This window comes from Rana temporaria, chromosome 7 (assembly GCF_905171775.1).
Source record: "Rana temporaria chromosome 7, aRanTem1.1, whole genome shotgun sequence".
Lineage (NCBI taxonomy): Eukaryota > Metazoa > Chordata > Amphibia > Anura > Ranidae > Rana > Rana temporaria.
Genome location: NC_053495.1, coordinates 42859541 through 42876733, shown reverse-complemented (window position 1 = coordinate 42876733; position 17193 = coordinate 42859541). Strand labels below are relative to the sequence as shown.

General features: G+C 44.6%; 1 protein-coding gene across 1 annotated transcript in view; it reads right to left on the bottom strand.

Moving 5' to 3' along the window:
- TKT (transketolase) overlaps positions 1-17193 on the bottom strand; it is a 75775-nt gene that overhangs the window by 46749 nt on the left and 11833 nt on the right. Inside the window, exon 2 of the mRNA XM_040359273.1 lies at positions 193-310. Coding sequence (XP_040215207.1) covers positions 193-310 — 118 coding nt within the window. The remainder of the gene's footprint in view (positions 1-192; positions 311-17193) is intronic.

The window sequence follows — 17193 nt, the reverse complement described above, 5'->3', positions numbered from 1 at the left end:
CAGTCTCTAAACATGCTATTCAAGAAAGAAATGGTAATATCATACATTTTATGTGTCAATAATAAAAAAAATGTTTACATGATTCAGATGCCATTTTTGGAACTATTAATGCAAACATCTAGAAGATTTTGGTAATTCTTAAGATAGTTTACCTTTGGGGCCATCTATTGTAATTTTGCATGTAACCCATACCTTAGACATGACAAAACGATCATTGTTGGGATTCTTGGGGTCTTGAGGCTTATACTTCATGATATGGAAGAAGAGCACGGACATAATTTCGGCTGCGCTGCAACATGATGTTGGATGTCTAGAAATAAAATGAAACAATGATATGAGAACATTAAAGATAACCCACGGCCAATATACTATGTTTATAGTACACAGAGGTACATTCCAGATGCATTAAAACAAAGGGTATGAAAGGTTTTACAGTATGTATACTTTATAAAGCAGCCATAGCCTGAGTAGAAAAGCATGTCCCCTACCAGCATACATCAGAAGGACCCTTGCTCTCGATGTGTAAGCAGTGGTCTCCCTGCAGAGGTCTGACACACCCCCTGTTAAAGTGGTTGTAAACCCCCTTTGGCTACTTCTAACTATAAGTAAGCCTAGAAGAAGGCTTACCTATAGGTAGTGGAAATATCTCCTAAATGTGCGCTGTTTAGGAGATATTGAACTTGTAGTCTGCCGAAAATGTTAACGGCACAGGGAAGAAACTAAACTAAGTGCCATTTCTTCCCCAGCCTGTGCCGCTAATGGCGGTTCTCGTACGCATGCGAGGAAGTGACGTCACGCGGCTCCGGCAAATCACAGAGCCGGAGTCCGCAGCCCGGAAGGAAGAGGAGACAGAAGATGGACGCGGCCTACACAGGGGACATTGCTGGATTCTTTTGCAGGCAAGTGTCACATAATAATAATAATAATTATGCTTTTAATTTGCAGACTTATCAGGTAGCAAAAGGTAGCAAAACCCTGATGGGTTTACCGTACTTCCTCTTTAAGTCAGATCTATAGTTCTGCAGCAAAGCTCATGGGGCCAGATTCACAAAAGAGATACGACGGCGTATCTCCTGATACTCCGTCATATCTCTGTTTCTATCTATGCGACTGATTCATAGAATCAGTTCCGCATAAATAGCCAGAAGATCCGACAGGTGTAATGGACTTACACTGTCGGATCTTAGGATGCAGTACCGCGGCCGCCGCTGGGGGGAGTTCGCGTCGTAAACCAGCGTCGGGTATGCAAATTAGGAGTTACGGCGATCCACGAAGATTTTTCCCGTCGTTACGGCGTCGCAAGTGTTAGATTTCCGTCGCAAAGATAGGGCACCTTTAACATGGTGTAAAAGTACTCCACCATGTTAAAGTATGCCCGTCTTTCTCGCGTCGCTTTTGAATTTTTTTTAAATCTTTTATTTTTCCCGGCGTAAGTCTTTTTTCTCGTCGCGATTCACAAAACGTTGGCGCGTCGTAATTTCGCGCAAAGCACGTCGGGAAATTTGCGACGGGAGCATGCACAGTACGTCCGGCGCGGGAGCGCGCCTAATTTAAATGGTACCCGCCCCATTTGAATTGGGCCGCCTTGCGCCAGACCTGTTTACGATACACCGCTGCAAATTTCCAGGTAAGTGCTTTGTGGATCGGGCACTAAATCGGAAAAATTGCGGCGGTGTAACGTAAACCGGTTACGTTACGCTGCGCCCGCTGTACGTGAATCTGGCCCATGGTCTCTGCTGATTGGAGATCTCTAGCTCTAGGTGGTGTGTGAGACCTTTGCAGAGGTGCCACAGCTTCCACGCAGAGAACAAGTGTCCTTCTCTGTAGACTGCTGACATGGGAGAGGCTTTCAGGCTCAGGTTGTGGCTTCTTTCTAAAGTAAACAAACTGCAACACTTTGCACCCTTTTTGTTTTGACGCACTTGGAATGTACTTGGCTGTTTAAGGCCTCATTCACATTGGGTGTAATACAGTGTATATCTGTGTGAGGGTCATGTTTACCCACATAGGGATGCACATGTGTTCCCATAGGTGTGTGCAGCCTATTGCATTAGGGTGTGCACCGCAAAGCTCCAACACATATGCGTTTGACATATTTACTGACCCTGATCCTAAAACAATGGGAGGAAGGGGGAGCAAGGGAGCACATGGGGGACCCAGGCAACAGGAGAAAGAGGAACAGGGAAAAGAGGGGTGGCATATATTAGTACCGATCCCCTATATTTTATTCCTGTGGCAGCTGAATGTTGACAAAATGGAGAGGAGGAGAAGCCTACTTTCAGCTGCTTCAGGAGGAAAATACAGATCGGTTCCACTAAATTCCACCCCCGCCGCCTCTCCTGTCTAGGTTCTGAGGACCAGCAAGGATTGCGGTTTACCTGTCATCTGCCCACCATCGACAGGTTGCCAACCCCAGGATTAGGGTGTGCCCAGGCACACCCCTTACGCACGCCTATGGGTGTTCCACACATTCCCGTGCAGGCAGACCCATTCCTGTCTATTGGGACGCGACGCCTGCTCTGACACAGCTGCTGCTTCTAATTGGATAACTGTGTGGGTGCGCGGCCCCAAACGTACAATGTCTGCATTTCAAACCGTCCCCCCGAAACTGCATAGATGTTCTGTAATACACCACTGGTGAACAAGGCCTTAAGCTGAAAGTCCAGTTTAAATCCTAAAGTAGAACTGCAGGCAAGTTTTTTTTTTTTTTTTTCATTTTGGAGAGAGCAAGGGAGGGTTATAAACCCGCTCAGATTTTTTGACATCTGTGGCCCATTGCGGAGATTTTCCTTCACTTCATGCCCCGTAGCCAAACAGGAAGATTTCCCCTCTATTACTTTTCTGGGGACAACCCATTGGAAGATTCCCCCTCTTTTCTGGGGACAACCCATTGGAAGATTCCCCCTCTTTTCTGGGGACAACCCATCGGAAGATTCCCCCTCTTTTCTGGGGACAACCCATTGGAAGATTCCGCCCTCTTTTCTGGGGACAACCCATTGGAAGATTTCCCCTCTTTTCTGGGGACAACCCATTGGAAGATTCCGCCCTCTTTTCTGGGGACAACCCATTGGAAGATTCCCCCTCTTTTCTGGGGACAACCCATTGGAAGATTCCCCCTCTTTTCTGGGGACAACCCATTGGAAGATTCCCCCTCTTTTCTGGGGACAACCCATTGGAAGATCCCCCCTCTTTTCTGGGGACAACCCATTGGAAGATTTCCCCTCTTTTCTGGGGACAACCCATTGGAAGATTCCGCCCTCTTTTCTGGGGACAACCCATCGGAAGATTCCCCCTCTTTTCTGGGGACAACCCATTGGAAGATTCCGCCCTCTTTTCTGGGGACAACCCATTGGAAGATTTCCCCTCTTTTCTGGGGACAACCCATTGGAAGATTCCGCCCTCTTTTCTGGGGCAACCCATTGGAAGATTCCCCCTCTTTTCTGGGGACAACCCATTGGAAGATTCCCCCTCTTTTCTGGGGACAACCCATTGGAAGATTCCCCCTCTTTTCTGGGGACAACCCATTGGAAGATCCCCCCTCTTTTCTGGGGACAACCCATTGGAAGATTTCCCCTCTTTTCTGGGGACAACCCATTGGAAGATTCCGCTCTCTTTTCTGGGGACAACCCATTGGAAGATCCCCCCTCTTTTCTGGGGACAACCCATTGGAAGATCCCCCCTCTTTTCTGGGGACAACCCATTGGAAGATTCCCCCTCTTTTCTGGGGACAACCCATTGGAAGATCCCCCCTCTTTTCTGGGGACAACCCATTGGAAGATTCCCCCTCTTTTCTGGGGACAACCCAAAATTTGGGATTTTCTTTTACTTTACTTTCAATGACAATGATAGAACAAATAGAGGGGGTGAATCTACTTAACGGGGACACAAAACTGACAAGCCTTCTAATCTCTCTCCACTATCCAAAACGTAAAAGAAAAAAAAATTGCCTTTAGTTATACTTTAAATCTGATTGGCTGCATTCAGTGGCCCAGATTCAAGAAGCACTTGCGCCCGTGCAACCATAGGTTGCGCGGCGCAAGTGCTTACTTGCTCCGGTGTAACGAGTGCTCCTGATTCAGGAACCTCGTTACACCGACTGCAGCCTAAGATATGACAGGCATAAGCCTCCTTATGCCTTCATATCTCAGGCTGCATTCTTGCGTTGGCCGCTAGGGGGCGCGGCCATTGTGATCGGCGTATAGTATGCAAATTGCATACTACCACCGATTCACAAAAGTTGCGCGGGCCCTGCGCACGCAAGGTACGGAGTTTCCGTACGGCGACTTTAGCGCAAGGTTGCTCCTGCTATAACATTTGCCGCAATGCACGTCGGGAAAGTTTCCCGACGGAGCATGCGCTGTTCGCTCGGCGCGGGAGCGCGCCTAATTTAAATGATTCCCGCCCCCGGCGGGATCATTTACATTAGGCAGCCTTACGCCCGGCTATTTAGCATATCGCCCGCGCAATTTACGGAGCTACTGCTCCGTGAATCGCGGGCATTTCAAAATATTTGCGTGGGCGCAGAGCAAAACTCGTTGCCCTGTGCCCACGCAAATATTGCACGGATCTACCTGAATCTGGGCCAGTGCTGCTGCTTATACTGTATATCTATTTTCATTTTGTAATGCACTTTAACATTTCAGGATCGTGGATTTGTCAGAACAGGAGTCGCTGCAGTTGAACATCTGGTATTTATTTCTACTTTGGAAAATAGAAAAGGCAGACCACGTAGTTCCAACGTTCGCCAATGATCGCCCTATACGCTTTTTGATTACACAAGTCTCATAATCCACATGCATGTTAGAACGTAAACATGCTGGAAATTTTGATTACTCATCCCTACAGTGCAGAATGAATGTTAAGAGTTAAGACATAAACACACAAAACATATTTCTCAGCAAACAAAAAAATTAGTCATAATTAGTACATGCGGGTTCAACATTTTCAATCCTGCAAACTCCAGCAGTACTTATCCAAATTCTACCGCCGTCTTCTCTTCACATCCTGAAATAATGAGCGGGCACCGGTGAGAACACACCCTTTAGAAAAGAAATCTGTCAGGAAACGCATAGCCCAAAGGTCTATACAGCCTTGGGCGTTCCAAGAACCAAAGATAAGTAACAAAAAAGGTTTTCTTAAAAGAGAAGTACAGTAAAACCTTGGTTTGTGAGCATAATTCGTTCCAGAAACATGCTTGTAATCCAAAGCACTTGCATATCAAAGCATTTTTTTTACAGGGTATAAAAGAGAAGAGAGGCACCTCTAAGTGTGGCAATAAGTTGCTAAATGTTGTACCTTCATTAAATGTAACCACATTGCTACACTTAGAGCCGGTTCACACTGGGGCGACTCGTCAGGCGTCCCATTCAATGCAATGGAACCGTTCTAATAGGAGCGACTCAAGTCGCTTCGACTTAGAAAAAGTTTCCTGTACGACTTCGGGGGCGGCTCGGGGCGACCTGCATTGACTTCTATACAGAAGTCGTTTTGCAGGTCGCCTCTGAAGTCGTCTTCAGGAACACTTGCAGAGTCACCCCCGAAGTACTGCCGCGTAAGTGTGAACCGGCTCTTAGAGGCTCTTCTCTTCTTTTTTATACTCAGTTGTGACATGACGCTACTCTTATATCAAGACATCGCTTGTATAGCAAGGCAACATTTATTAAAACATGTTGCTTGTCTTGCAAAACGCTCTCAAACCAAGTTACTCTCAAACCAAGGTTTTACTGTATGTTTTTTTTTTTTTTTTTGCAGAATCATACTTACCTAGATGGATGAAGCATCGGTTTGATGCTGCATCTGTCCCCTACCGGTGACTTGTCGGAATGGTTCCTCTATCGAGATGGTTCCTGTAAGGACTGAGCAGGCGCAATCCTTGCCGATAGATATCTCCGAACCTCGGCCGGCATCCAGGCTCATTCCTTAACATCCTCGTGGATTGGAGGATGTTAAAAAAAGAGCCAGGAGGCTGAGCGAGCGTAGCAAGCCGTCCAAACGAAGTGAGGATGTGAGGCCGACTGGCCACTTACCTCAAATTCCACGTCGCCCTGGAGGTTCTGTGATTTCCGTCAGCAAGGATTGCGCCTGCGCAGTCCTTACAGGAAGCTCGATAGCCGAAACCATATCGTCAGATCACCGGCACTAACACTGACAATGTGATCCTGACCATATTGTCCCGACTTTCCTAAGCCTGGGCCAGCTCTGTGACATCAGCAGGCAGCAGACTTCAGCCTGTTGTCTGCTGAAAACGGGTCACAGGAGTACAGAATCAACTGCACTCCTTTTATCCACAGGAGAAGTACAGCCAAAGGAGCTTATGGCTGTACTTCTCCTTTAAGAACCTTGAAATAAAAGGGGTGTCCTTGATCTATTGTTGCTGTCAGTGGGACGAAAAGCGCCCCATCATTAGTGTCAGCGAGAGGAATAGTGCCCCATTGTTGGTGTCAGTGGGAGGAATAGTGTCCCATTGTTAGTGTGAGTGGGAGGAATAGAGCCCCCTCATTGGTGTCTGTGGGAGGAATAGTGCCCCAGTGTTGGTGTAAGTGGGAGGAATAGTGCCGCCAACATTAGTGTCAGTGGGATGAATAGTGCTCCATGATTAGTGTCAGTGAGAGGAATAGTGCCCCAGTGTTGGTGTCAGTGGGAGGAATAGTGTTCCATCAATTGTGTCAGTAAGAAGAATGTTATCAGTGGCATGAATTATGCCCCTATTGGTGATGTCAGTGGGAGAAATAGTGCCCCATCATTGGTGTCAGTGGGCAAGAGAGAGCTCATCATTAGTATCAGTGGGAGGAATAGTACTCCACTGTTGGTGTCAGTAGGAGGAATAGTGCCCCAAGGGCCGGATAAAGGCAAGCAAAGAGCCGTATCTGGCCCCCGGGCTGCAGTTTGGAGACCACTGTTCTAAATCATATTGTGCTGATTACAAATTTAAAACATATTTTTTTAATTTAAAATGTTATTCCTTCATTTATAAAACAGTTTTTTCCCCCTGCTGTCTGCACTTACAATGCAGGGCACAGATGGAGGGGGCCGGCCAGAGAGAGGTATAAGGTAAGTCTTATGCCGTGTACACACGACCATTTTTCATGACGAGAAAAATGCAATTTTTTAAATTGGTCATTAAAAACAATCGTGTCCAGAGCATTTTTCTCGATGAGAAAAAATGGGCATTAAAAATTTAGAACCTGCTCTATTTTTTCTCGTTGGTAAAAAAATGGCCGTGTGTAGGCTTTGACGACGGGGAAAAAAACGTGCATGCTCAGAAGCTAGTTATGAGAAGGAAAATTTGCATAATCAGCCCAAAGGGTGGCGCCATTCGAATGGAACTTCCCCTTTATAGTGCCGTTGTACGTGTTGTACGTCACCGCGCTTTGCTAGAGCATTTTTTTCACGATTATGTGTATGCAAGGCAGGCTTGACAAGAATCACGTCAAGAAAAACAACGTTATCAAAAAATACTGGAGGAACATTTGCAACATTAGCCAGGAAGCCGCGCATGGGACGTACTTGGACATTCCAACATGACGATCCAAAACTCAAGGCCAAGTCGATCTGTCATTGGCTACAGCAGAATAAAGTGAAGGTTCTACGGTGGCCAGAGCACAACTGTATATCTTTATTCCTTGCTCCTGCAAGCTTTCTACAACTGGTCCCAATAGGTCGTTCCTCTTTAATGGCTGTGCAGCTGCCCTCTCCTCTGAATCCTCAGGTACAATAAAGAACCATTAGCCCTGCATTGTATATGAGGACGTCAAGGGCCCATACACATTTCGGCAATGGTGGAGGGTGCAGGAGTCTGTGGAGTAAGGAATAATAGGATATGTATTCCTCTACTTTACACCTCCCCTAGATTCAGCAGGCATTTAACCCTTGCTATCTGAATGGAAGCCACAAACTGTTTATATTTAAAGCGGAGTTCCGGCCACAATTTCACTTTTTAAATATAAATACCCCTGTAATACACAAGCTTAATGTATTCTAGTAAAGTTAGTCTGTAAACTAAGGTCCGTTTTGTTAGGTTGTTACAGCATTTAGACACTTTATAAAATAGAAATTGACTGGGGCCATCTTAAGTGTGGGCATCATGAAGCCAGACTGTATGACTTCCTGGATTTCAGCCTTGCAGATCTCGCAAATGCTCAGTGCTGCACAAGCAGTGTAATAGGTTTCAGATCAGGTTTCAGCACCTGTACTGTCCAAGTCACATGATTCTTCGAGACTGGGGAGTGCACAGACTCCTGGAAAGTTACACCCACTACATTCCCAGGAGTCTGTGCGGTGTAGGTTAGAAAGCTTAATCACCTAGGTGCAGGAAGAGGGAAGATTAACTATTCTGCCTAGCAACAACACTTTGAAGGCATCTAAAAAAAAAAAGAAAAAATTTAAAACTACTGATGTAATGTTATATTTATGGGTGGAACTCCACTTTAATGGTTCACCAGAGTTGTGGTTTAATTCCAGGTGTGTTCTGGTCGGTCCATTGATATGATGGACCCTTAATCTTCTGCTCCTGTGTAGCACTGGAAGGTCCTTATTGCAGTTCAGAACAGCACTTGTGAAAGGACATGCAAGATATGGGTTGAATGGCACTGCAGGTCACCCAACCTAGAAGAGGGCCATCTACTGCAAGAGAGGCCTTTCTGTGTCAGATTGAAGGTGAGTACTGCAGCAAACGCTCCTTATTTCTGGTAGGGGGGGGGGGGGGTTCGGTAAAATAATTTCGCATTACTCTTGCCAACAAATTATTCCCCTAAGACTTTATTACAAGCTAAAGTAAAAATTATTTTAATATATAAATGTATTCTAAAGTAATGGTCCTGAAACATTACTCAAACATCGCCATGATGATAATTGATAATAGCTGCTCTTTGCAGCACCCCTAACACATTGATAATAACCCCGGTGGGTCCCTGTTTTGCAACGGCAATAACTCTTGAACAATTTCATAGATTGCGCTGTTCTGACATGAAGACTGTAATAGTTCACCATCCTTCCCTTTACTGGGCCCCTTACACAATGACCACATGTGTCATAACAGGTCAATACTTCCACAATGTGGTCAGATGTGATCACTCAATACTGTGCTAATCGTGTTCCTTTCACACTACATAAGATTGCCTCAAGAATTCCAGTGGCGTTAACCAGTGGCATTAACAATGCAAACTCAGTATGATCGAGCTGTTTTAGGACAAGGCAAGTAAAGGCCGTTTACAGGCCTGACTACCCACAAGGAATGAGAATGCCAGCTCATCATAATCTAAATCAACAATGGCAGCATTTCTTCTGGATAGATTTTTAAAAGGAGTTAGACTGGACGGGAGCTAAGTATAGGCAAGGGCATACAAACAGTCCTATATACCAACATTTTTATATTTAAAGGGGTTGCAAAGGTTTGTTTTTTAATTTCTAAATAGGTTCCTTTAAGCTAGTGCATTGTTGGTTCACTTACCTTTTCCTTCGATTTCCCTTCTAAATGTTTTTTTTTCTTTGTCTGAATTTCTCACTTCCCGTTCCTCCTCAGTAAGCTTGCCCCCATCATCCGAGCCGTTCTGGCTGGGGGTTAGTCAGCGTGCTCGCCCCCTCCCTTGGCACTACATCCCTGCGGGGATACGCTGTGAACGTTCACAGGGATGTAGTCCCAAGGGAGGGGGCGAGCACGCTGACTAACCCCCAGCCAGAATGGCTCAGATAAGGGGGCAAGCTTACAGAGGAGGAACAGGAAGTGAAAAATTCAGACAAAAAAACATTTAGAAGGGAAATCAAAGGAAAAGGTAAGTGAACCAACAATGCACTAGCTTAACCACTTGCCGCCCGCCATATAGCAAAATGACGGCGGCAAAGTGGTTTCAATATCCTGACTGGACGCCATATCCCCCCCCCCCGGGGGCGTGCATCGCGACGATCGTTGTTGCAGGATGTCAGTCTGACACCCCGCAACACCAATCTAGGTAAAGGGTCTCCGTCGGAGACTCTTTACCATGTGATCAGCCGTGTCCAATCACGGCTGATCACGATGTAAACAGGAAAAGCCGGTAATCGGCTTTTCCTCACTCGCATCTGTTAGACGCGAGTAGAGAAGAGCCGATCGGCTGCTCCTCTGACAGGGGGGGTTTGTGCTGATCGATTATCAGCACAGCCCCCCCAAGGATGCCCACACTGGACCACCAGGGATGCCACAAGACCACCAGTAATGCCCACCACAGGTATGCCACCCTAGACCACCAGGGATGCAAATCATAAATAAATAATGGATGCCAATCAGTGCCCACAATGGATGCCAATCAGTGCCCATAATGGGCATCACTGATTGGCAGGCATTATTGTTTGGCACTGATTGGCATCCATTAGTACAACACATTACAGTCTATCATTGCCCATCCATGCCCATCCGTGCCACCTATCAGTGCCCATCCATGCCCATCTGTGCCCCCTGTCCGTGTCCATCCATGTCACCTATCGTTGCCCCTCCGTGCTGCATATCAGTGTCACCTATCAGTGCCCATCAGTTCCGCATATTAGTGCCCATCATCAGTGCCCATCAATGCCACCTCGTCAGTGCCACCTCATTGGTGCCCATCAGTGCAGTACCATGAAGTAGACAACATACTTATTTACAATGTTTTGTAACTGAAACAAAAAAAAAAACGTATTTTATTTTCTACATTTTCTGTAATTTTTTTATTTTTTTAGCAGAAAATAAAAATCCCAGAGGTGATCAAATACCACCAAAAGAAAGCTCTATTTGTGGGAACAACATGATAAAAATTTAGTTTGGGTACAGTGTAGCACGACCGCTCAATTGTCATTTAAAGTGCAACAGCGCTGAAAGATGAAAATTGGTCTGGGCAGGAAGGTGTATAAGTGCCCTGTATGGAAAAGGTTAAAGGAACCTATTTAGAAAATAAAAAAAACGAACCTTTACAACCCCTCCTAAGGGATTTTTTTTTTGCTGGCAGGAAATTATGGTTTTCATTTTCATCAATAAGATTTGAAGTGATATGCCGCGTACACACGACCATTTTTCATGACGAGAAAAATGGCATTTATTTAATTGATCGTTAAAAACGATTGTGTGTAGGCTCCAGAGCATAATTCTAGCCCTAGACCTCCTCTGTAACTCAAAACATGTAACCAGTAAAAAAAACGTCACCTATTTTTAAGTACCGAAGTTTGGCACCATTCCGCGTGCGTGTGCAATTTTGAAGCGTGACATATTAGGTATCTATTTACTCGGCGAACTTCATCTTTCACATTATGCAAAAAAATTGGGCTAACTTTACTGTTTTTTTTTAACGCATGAAACACGTTTGAAAAATTGCTGTGCAAATACTGTGCGAGATAAAAAGTTTCAATGACCACCATTGTATTCTCTAAGGTCTCTGCTAAAAAAACATATATATAATATTTGCGGATTCTGTGTAATTTTCTAGCAAAAAAAATTATCATTTTTACATGTAGGAGCGAAGTGTCAGAATTGGCCTGGGCTTCAAGTGGTTAATGTGCTTTTTAACCACTTAAGCCCCGGACCATTTTGTTGCTAAATGCCCAGGCCAGGTTTTGTGATTCGGCACTGCGTCGCTTTAACAGACAATTGCGCGGTCGTGCGACGTGGCTCCCAAACAAAATTGGCGTCCTTTTTTCCCCACAAATAGAGCTTTCTTTTGGTGGTATTTGATCACCTCTGCGATTTTTATTTTTTGCGCTATAAACAAAAATAGAGCGACAATTTTGAAAAAAATTCAACATTTTTTACTTTTTGCTATAAAAAAAATCCCCCAAAAACATATATCAAAAATATTTTTTTCCTCAGTTTAGGCCGATACGTATTCTTCTACCTATTTTTGGTAAAAAAATCGCAAAAAGCGTTTATCGATTGGTTTGCGCAAAATTTATAGCGTTTACAAAATAGGGGATAGTTTTATTGCATTTTTATAAATTAGTTTTTTTTTACTACTAATGGCGGCGATCAGCGATTTTTTTCGTGACTGCCACATTATGGCGGACACTTCGGACAATTTTGACACATTTTTGGGACCATTGTCATTTTCACAGCAAAAAATGCATTTAAATTGCATTGTTTATTGTGAAAATGACAGTTGCAGTTTGGGAGTTAACCACAGGGGGCGCTGTAGGAGTTAGGGTTCACCTAGTGTGTGTTTACAACTGTAGGGGGGTGTGGCTGTAGGACTGACGTCATCGATCGAGTCTCCCTATAAAAGGGATGACTCGATCGATGCAGCCGCCACAGTGAAGCACGGGGAAGCCGTGTTTACATACGGCTCTCCCCGTTCTTCAGCTCCGGGGAGCGATCGCGACAGAGCGGCTATAAACGAATAGCCGCGCCGTCGTCCCGGATCGCTCCCCGCGGGAATCCGACCGCCGCATCCGACCCCCAACCCGCGGAAAGGCGGGGACGTACCTGTACGCCCATCTGCCTGTACGTGCCATTCTGTGGACGTACATATACATGCGGCGGTCGGCAAGTGGTTAAAAAAAAAATGTATATGTATAAGTGAATCTTTCCAATTATGTATAAATAAAAAAGTCTCATAAATAATTACACTTTTAAAATACTAGAAAAGCTATGTTTGGATGGAGCCAGCTCTCAAAGCAAAAAAGTGTGGATGAAGGCAGAACTTAATTCACAATTACGACAAAGGACGTAGGAGTAACTTTGATATCGGTTCATCTGCTGGAGGATAGTCATGACTATGACTGTGTCCAATCCTAAACCTGATAAACCGTTTTCATCGGTCAAAACCGATCGTGTGTGGGCCCCATAGGTTATTTAACCATAGTTTAAAAAAAAGCCAACTTGCTTTAAAATTAACCGATGGATTCCTAACCGATCGTTAGTAGGCACGACCATCGGTTAAAAACCCACGCATGCTCAGAATCAAGTCGACGCATGCTTGGAAGCATTGAACTTCGTTTTTTTCAGCACATCCTTGTGTTTTACATCACCGCGTTCTGACAAGATTGTTTTTTTAACTGATGGTGTGTAGGCGTGACGGACCATCAGTCAGCTTCATCGGTTAACCTATGACAACGGTCCTTCCGACCGTTCTCATCGGATGGACTGATCGTGTGTACGAGGTTTTAGAGTCACCTTTAAATATCAGTGTGTATCTATTGGGCGGCTTTCACCATTTTCATCCTCACCCACATTAGGACATAGATTAAACATTCTTCTTTAGCAACAACTATTTCAGTGGCTTGCAGTTACATCGACATACTTCTGTTTTTTTGTCTCTTTCAAAATGTTCGCCTCAAGTTTCAAGTGAGCTTCCTTCATGGTTGGTACTCCCTTGTAATAACCGAATACTGTAATACTATTGTGTCATAACAACATTTAAAGAGCAACAAAATCCGATGGAGCATACAAGCCGATAAAAGCCTGTCATCACACAATTCTCGCCGGATAATCCGATCGTGTGTACGAGGCTTTAGACTACCCTGTCCCCAGGTACCCCCAACAGGCCATGTATGCAGGTTTTCCTTTATCTTGCACAAGTGCTTTAAATCAAGTCAATGGCAATGCTATGCATGAATCTATCTATTATACATATAGGGGGGTGGCATGGATAGAGCGGGTGGCGCGCGGGCGCCCCTAATGGATGGGCCACCACTGCAGTGCATATCTCTTTTGTAATAAAAGCCTGCTCTCTGTTTCTTATAGAAGAACTTCCTTTCCATGTTAAACTTCTGTTAAAGTTGTAGTAAACTTTGTTTTTTATTTTTGCCTATAGATGAACTTTATTATAAGTAAAATTAATATCTCCTAAACCCGCACTGCTTAGGAGAAATTTGAGCAAACAGCAGCCAGTGAGGTCCCCATCCTTCAGAGCTGTGTGCCGTGACCGAGACTCCCAAAATCATGCGTGAGAGTGACATTATCACGGCTCTGCCAGTCCACAAACCCGGAAGCAAGACCGGGTGAAGATGGAAGCCTTTGCAGCGGTGACAGCACGCCGCTGGAGGGCTTCGTTTTAAGGTAAGCCTTTCATAATATGCTAGTATGCGGTGCATGCTAGCACATTATGATATCGCCTTGCAGGGTGAAACTTTTTTTCTTATTTAGACTTTACTACTGCTTTAAACCGCCTGAAAAACTGACAGGTGGATCTGATCAAAATACTTGTCAAAAAGGACCCTAAGCCCCCGTTCACATCGACGCGGTTAGAAATGCAATTTAAGATGTCAAATCGTAGTCTATTGCCTGCAATGGCACTGTCCCAATTGGTGCAACGCCGACTTTGCAGTGCCGCACTGATTTCCAAAAGTAGTTCCTGCACTAATTTTGGCAACTTCGCGGGCGATTTCAATAGACATCTGTGCATGAACCCGCACAGATGTCTTTGAAATCGCCACCGTACTCGCACTGAAATGCGGGTTTGAAAGATCAGCTGAACTCGCACGATTTCAAACCTGCGTTCAGTGTGAACGAAGGTTTAGGGAAAGTCATGCGTGCTGCATACACATGTGCTGACAGGGAACATACTGACAGGAGAAGACAGCAGGGTGACCAGAGGGATCGTTTCTGAAAAATCAATACAAATGTTATTTAAATATGCCCCCCCCCCCCCCACAAACACACATACATATTTCTATCACTGCAAATAAAAAAATCGGAGAAAGGACAATGAGCAAAACTGACTTTTTATACTATTCATAAGCCCTCCTAGAAGCCCGCTGTTTGTGAATGGAAGGACCGGAGGTATGCGACGTGTTTAGAGATGTCGGGAAGCGGATAATCTGATGTGTTTGGGCAGAACAGACTATTGGAAAAGTCTGTGGATCTGGCGCTGGCCCTCAGGACATCTGGCACACCAGCATACATACCAAGGGCATCTTGTGTTTGTGTTATTCATTCGTTCTGACTCTGCTATTCTGTGCAAAGCCGCATAAATTATTGTGCTCTGGGCCATAAATCAGCCATGTTTTTATTATGTCCCCACGCCATAAAATTAGGGGTCTCATGGGCTTAGAACAAGAAAAAGAGTGCAGAAGCCAGCTTATCCGATTTCACTGAAGATTTCTAAAAATGTCAGTTGTGCTGGAAAGCAAACAGCCGTGGCTAAAAGTTTTAGCTTTCTTAGAATATCTGGATTTATTCATTTGAAACTTTGTGACTCCAGAGGTCATTTTAACTGCGTAGCCTGTGGCTATATATATCCATGCCATTAAAGAGGAGTTCCACCTAAAAATGGACCTCCGCTTAACCCACTCCTCGCCCCCTTACATGCTACATTTGGCATGTAATTTTTTTTGGGGGGGAGTGGGGGCTTCAGGAGAAGGGGACTTCCTGTCCCACTTCCTCCTTCCGCCGAGGGGCTGAAAAGGCGATTAGCTTAATCGCCTTTTCACAGCCCCTCCCTGTAGGCGAGCGCCTGTCCAATCGGATGGCGCCACGCCGCTCGCGCATGCGCACTGCCGCTCGCGCATGCGCAGTGGGTGCCCGGCCGTGAAGCCAAAAGCTGTCACTGCCGGGTGCCCACACAAAGAATGAAGACGCCGGCCGGCGAGGGGGGGCGAGAAGCGGAGCCCCAGCCGGCGCGTCGCTGGAGCCATGGAGCAGGTAAGTGTCAGTTTATTAAAAGCCAGCAGCTACACTTTTTGTAGCTGCTGACTTTTAATAAACTTAAAAAAAAGGTGGAAACCCCTTTAAAATATATTACATTTATTATATTGCAGTTTACCAATCCTTATGCTGCGAACACACCATCACTTTATGTGATGAAAAAAAACGACATTTTTTGTGAAGTAAAAAAACGACGTTTTTGAAACTTCAATTTTTAAAAACCACGTTGCCTACACACCATAGTTTTTTCTAAATGCTCTAGCAAAGCGCGGTTACGTTCAGCACTCTTTTCCATTGAAGCTTGCTTCATAACTTGCGTGGGTTTAAAAACGCTGTTTTAAACGTCGTTTTAGCCTACACGCGGTGATTATTTGTGACACAAAAAACGACACAAAAAATTGAAGCATGCTTCAATTTTTTTTGTCGTTTTTCACAAGACATAAAACGACGTTTTCCCCCACACACGGTCATTTTAATTGACGTTTTTCAAAACGTCATTTTTTTCATCACATAAAGTGATGGTGTGTACGCGGCATTAGATGTGATGCCTGCATTCGTTTTCTTTTTTAGGCTCCGTTTCTCTTGACTTTCACTTGGTGATCCAACCAATACATCTGTTATTTTTCAACTTCCTTTACCAGGTCAAGCTGTCCAGACTAGGTAGGAGTTAAAGGGGTGAGACAAACACCATCAGATGTGTTTACAATGATCAGCTGTCAGGCTGCATGTTTGTGACTGAGGTTGGGTTCACACTGGTCCGACAAACGCTCCTACATTGGGAGCTCATGTCGCATGACGTGTGAAAATCAATGTTTCCCTATGGGAGCCGTCTTAACTGGTCCAAAACAAGTCGGACCGACTTTGAAAATGCTCCCTGTACTACTTTGGTCCGACTTTGATCCTACTTCAGCCCATTGAATATCATTGAAGTCGGATCAAAGTCGGAACGCCGTCTTGCATGATCCGACTTTGGCATGCGACTTGTGCTCTGCTGATCTTGAGGGGGAACTCCACGCTAGGGCCGAAACAACTAATCGATTAATCGACAACTAATCAATTATGAAATTAATCTATTACAATTTTCATAATCGATTAATGGGGTTAAAAAAAACTAAAATTAGCCCTTTATGGTACAAAAAGAGAAAATCGCTACTGTAAATATTACTTTCACTGTCCCACAGTAAAAAAATGAACCCCTTACAGTAGCGATTATTTGCTCCTTTTGTAATTATTTTTGTTTTTTTAACCCCATTATGTTACTAAACATCTCAGGCCTGGGTCACACCTCTGTTTTTTGGGGCTTTTTGCAGAAACACACTACAGTTCATTTACATGTTTTCCTATGGGACACGTTCACATCCATGATTTTTTTTTTCAGCTGCTGCGTATTTGGAAAGGGCAAGGACATTTTAACGCAAAACCTTGCTATTTAGTTATTTTTGGTTCAATATACTTCAATGGAGAAGCTGCAGAAAAGCATGTAATGCGTTTTTGCGGCAATTTGTGTTTTGTAATCTACCCAACAACAAATTGGGCCAAAATTTTTTTTAAATGCAATTTTTTTTAAGGCTATTATCCGATTAATCGAAACAATAATCGGCTAACTAATCGAT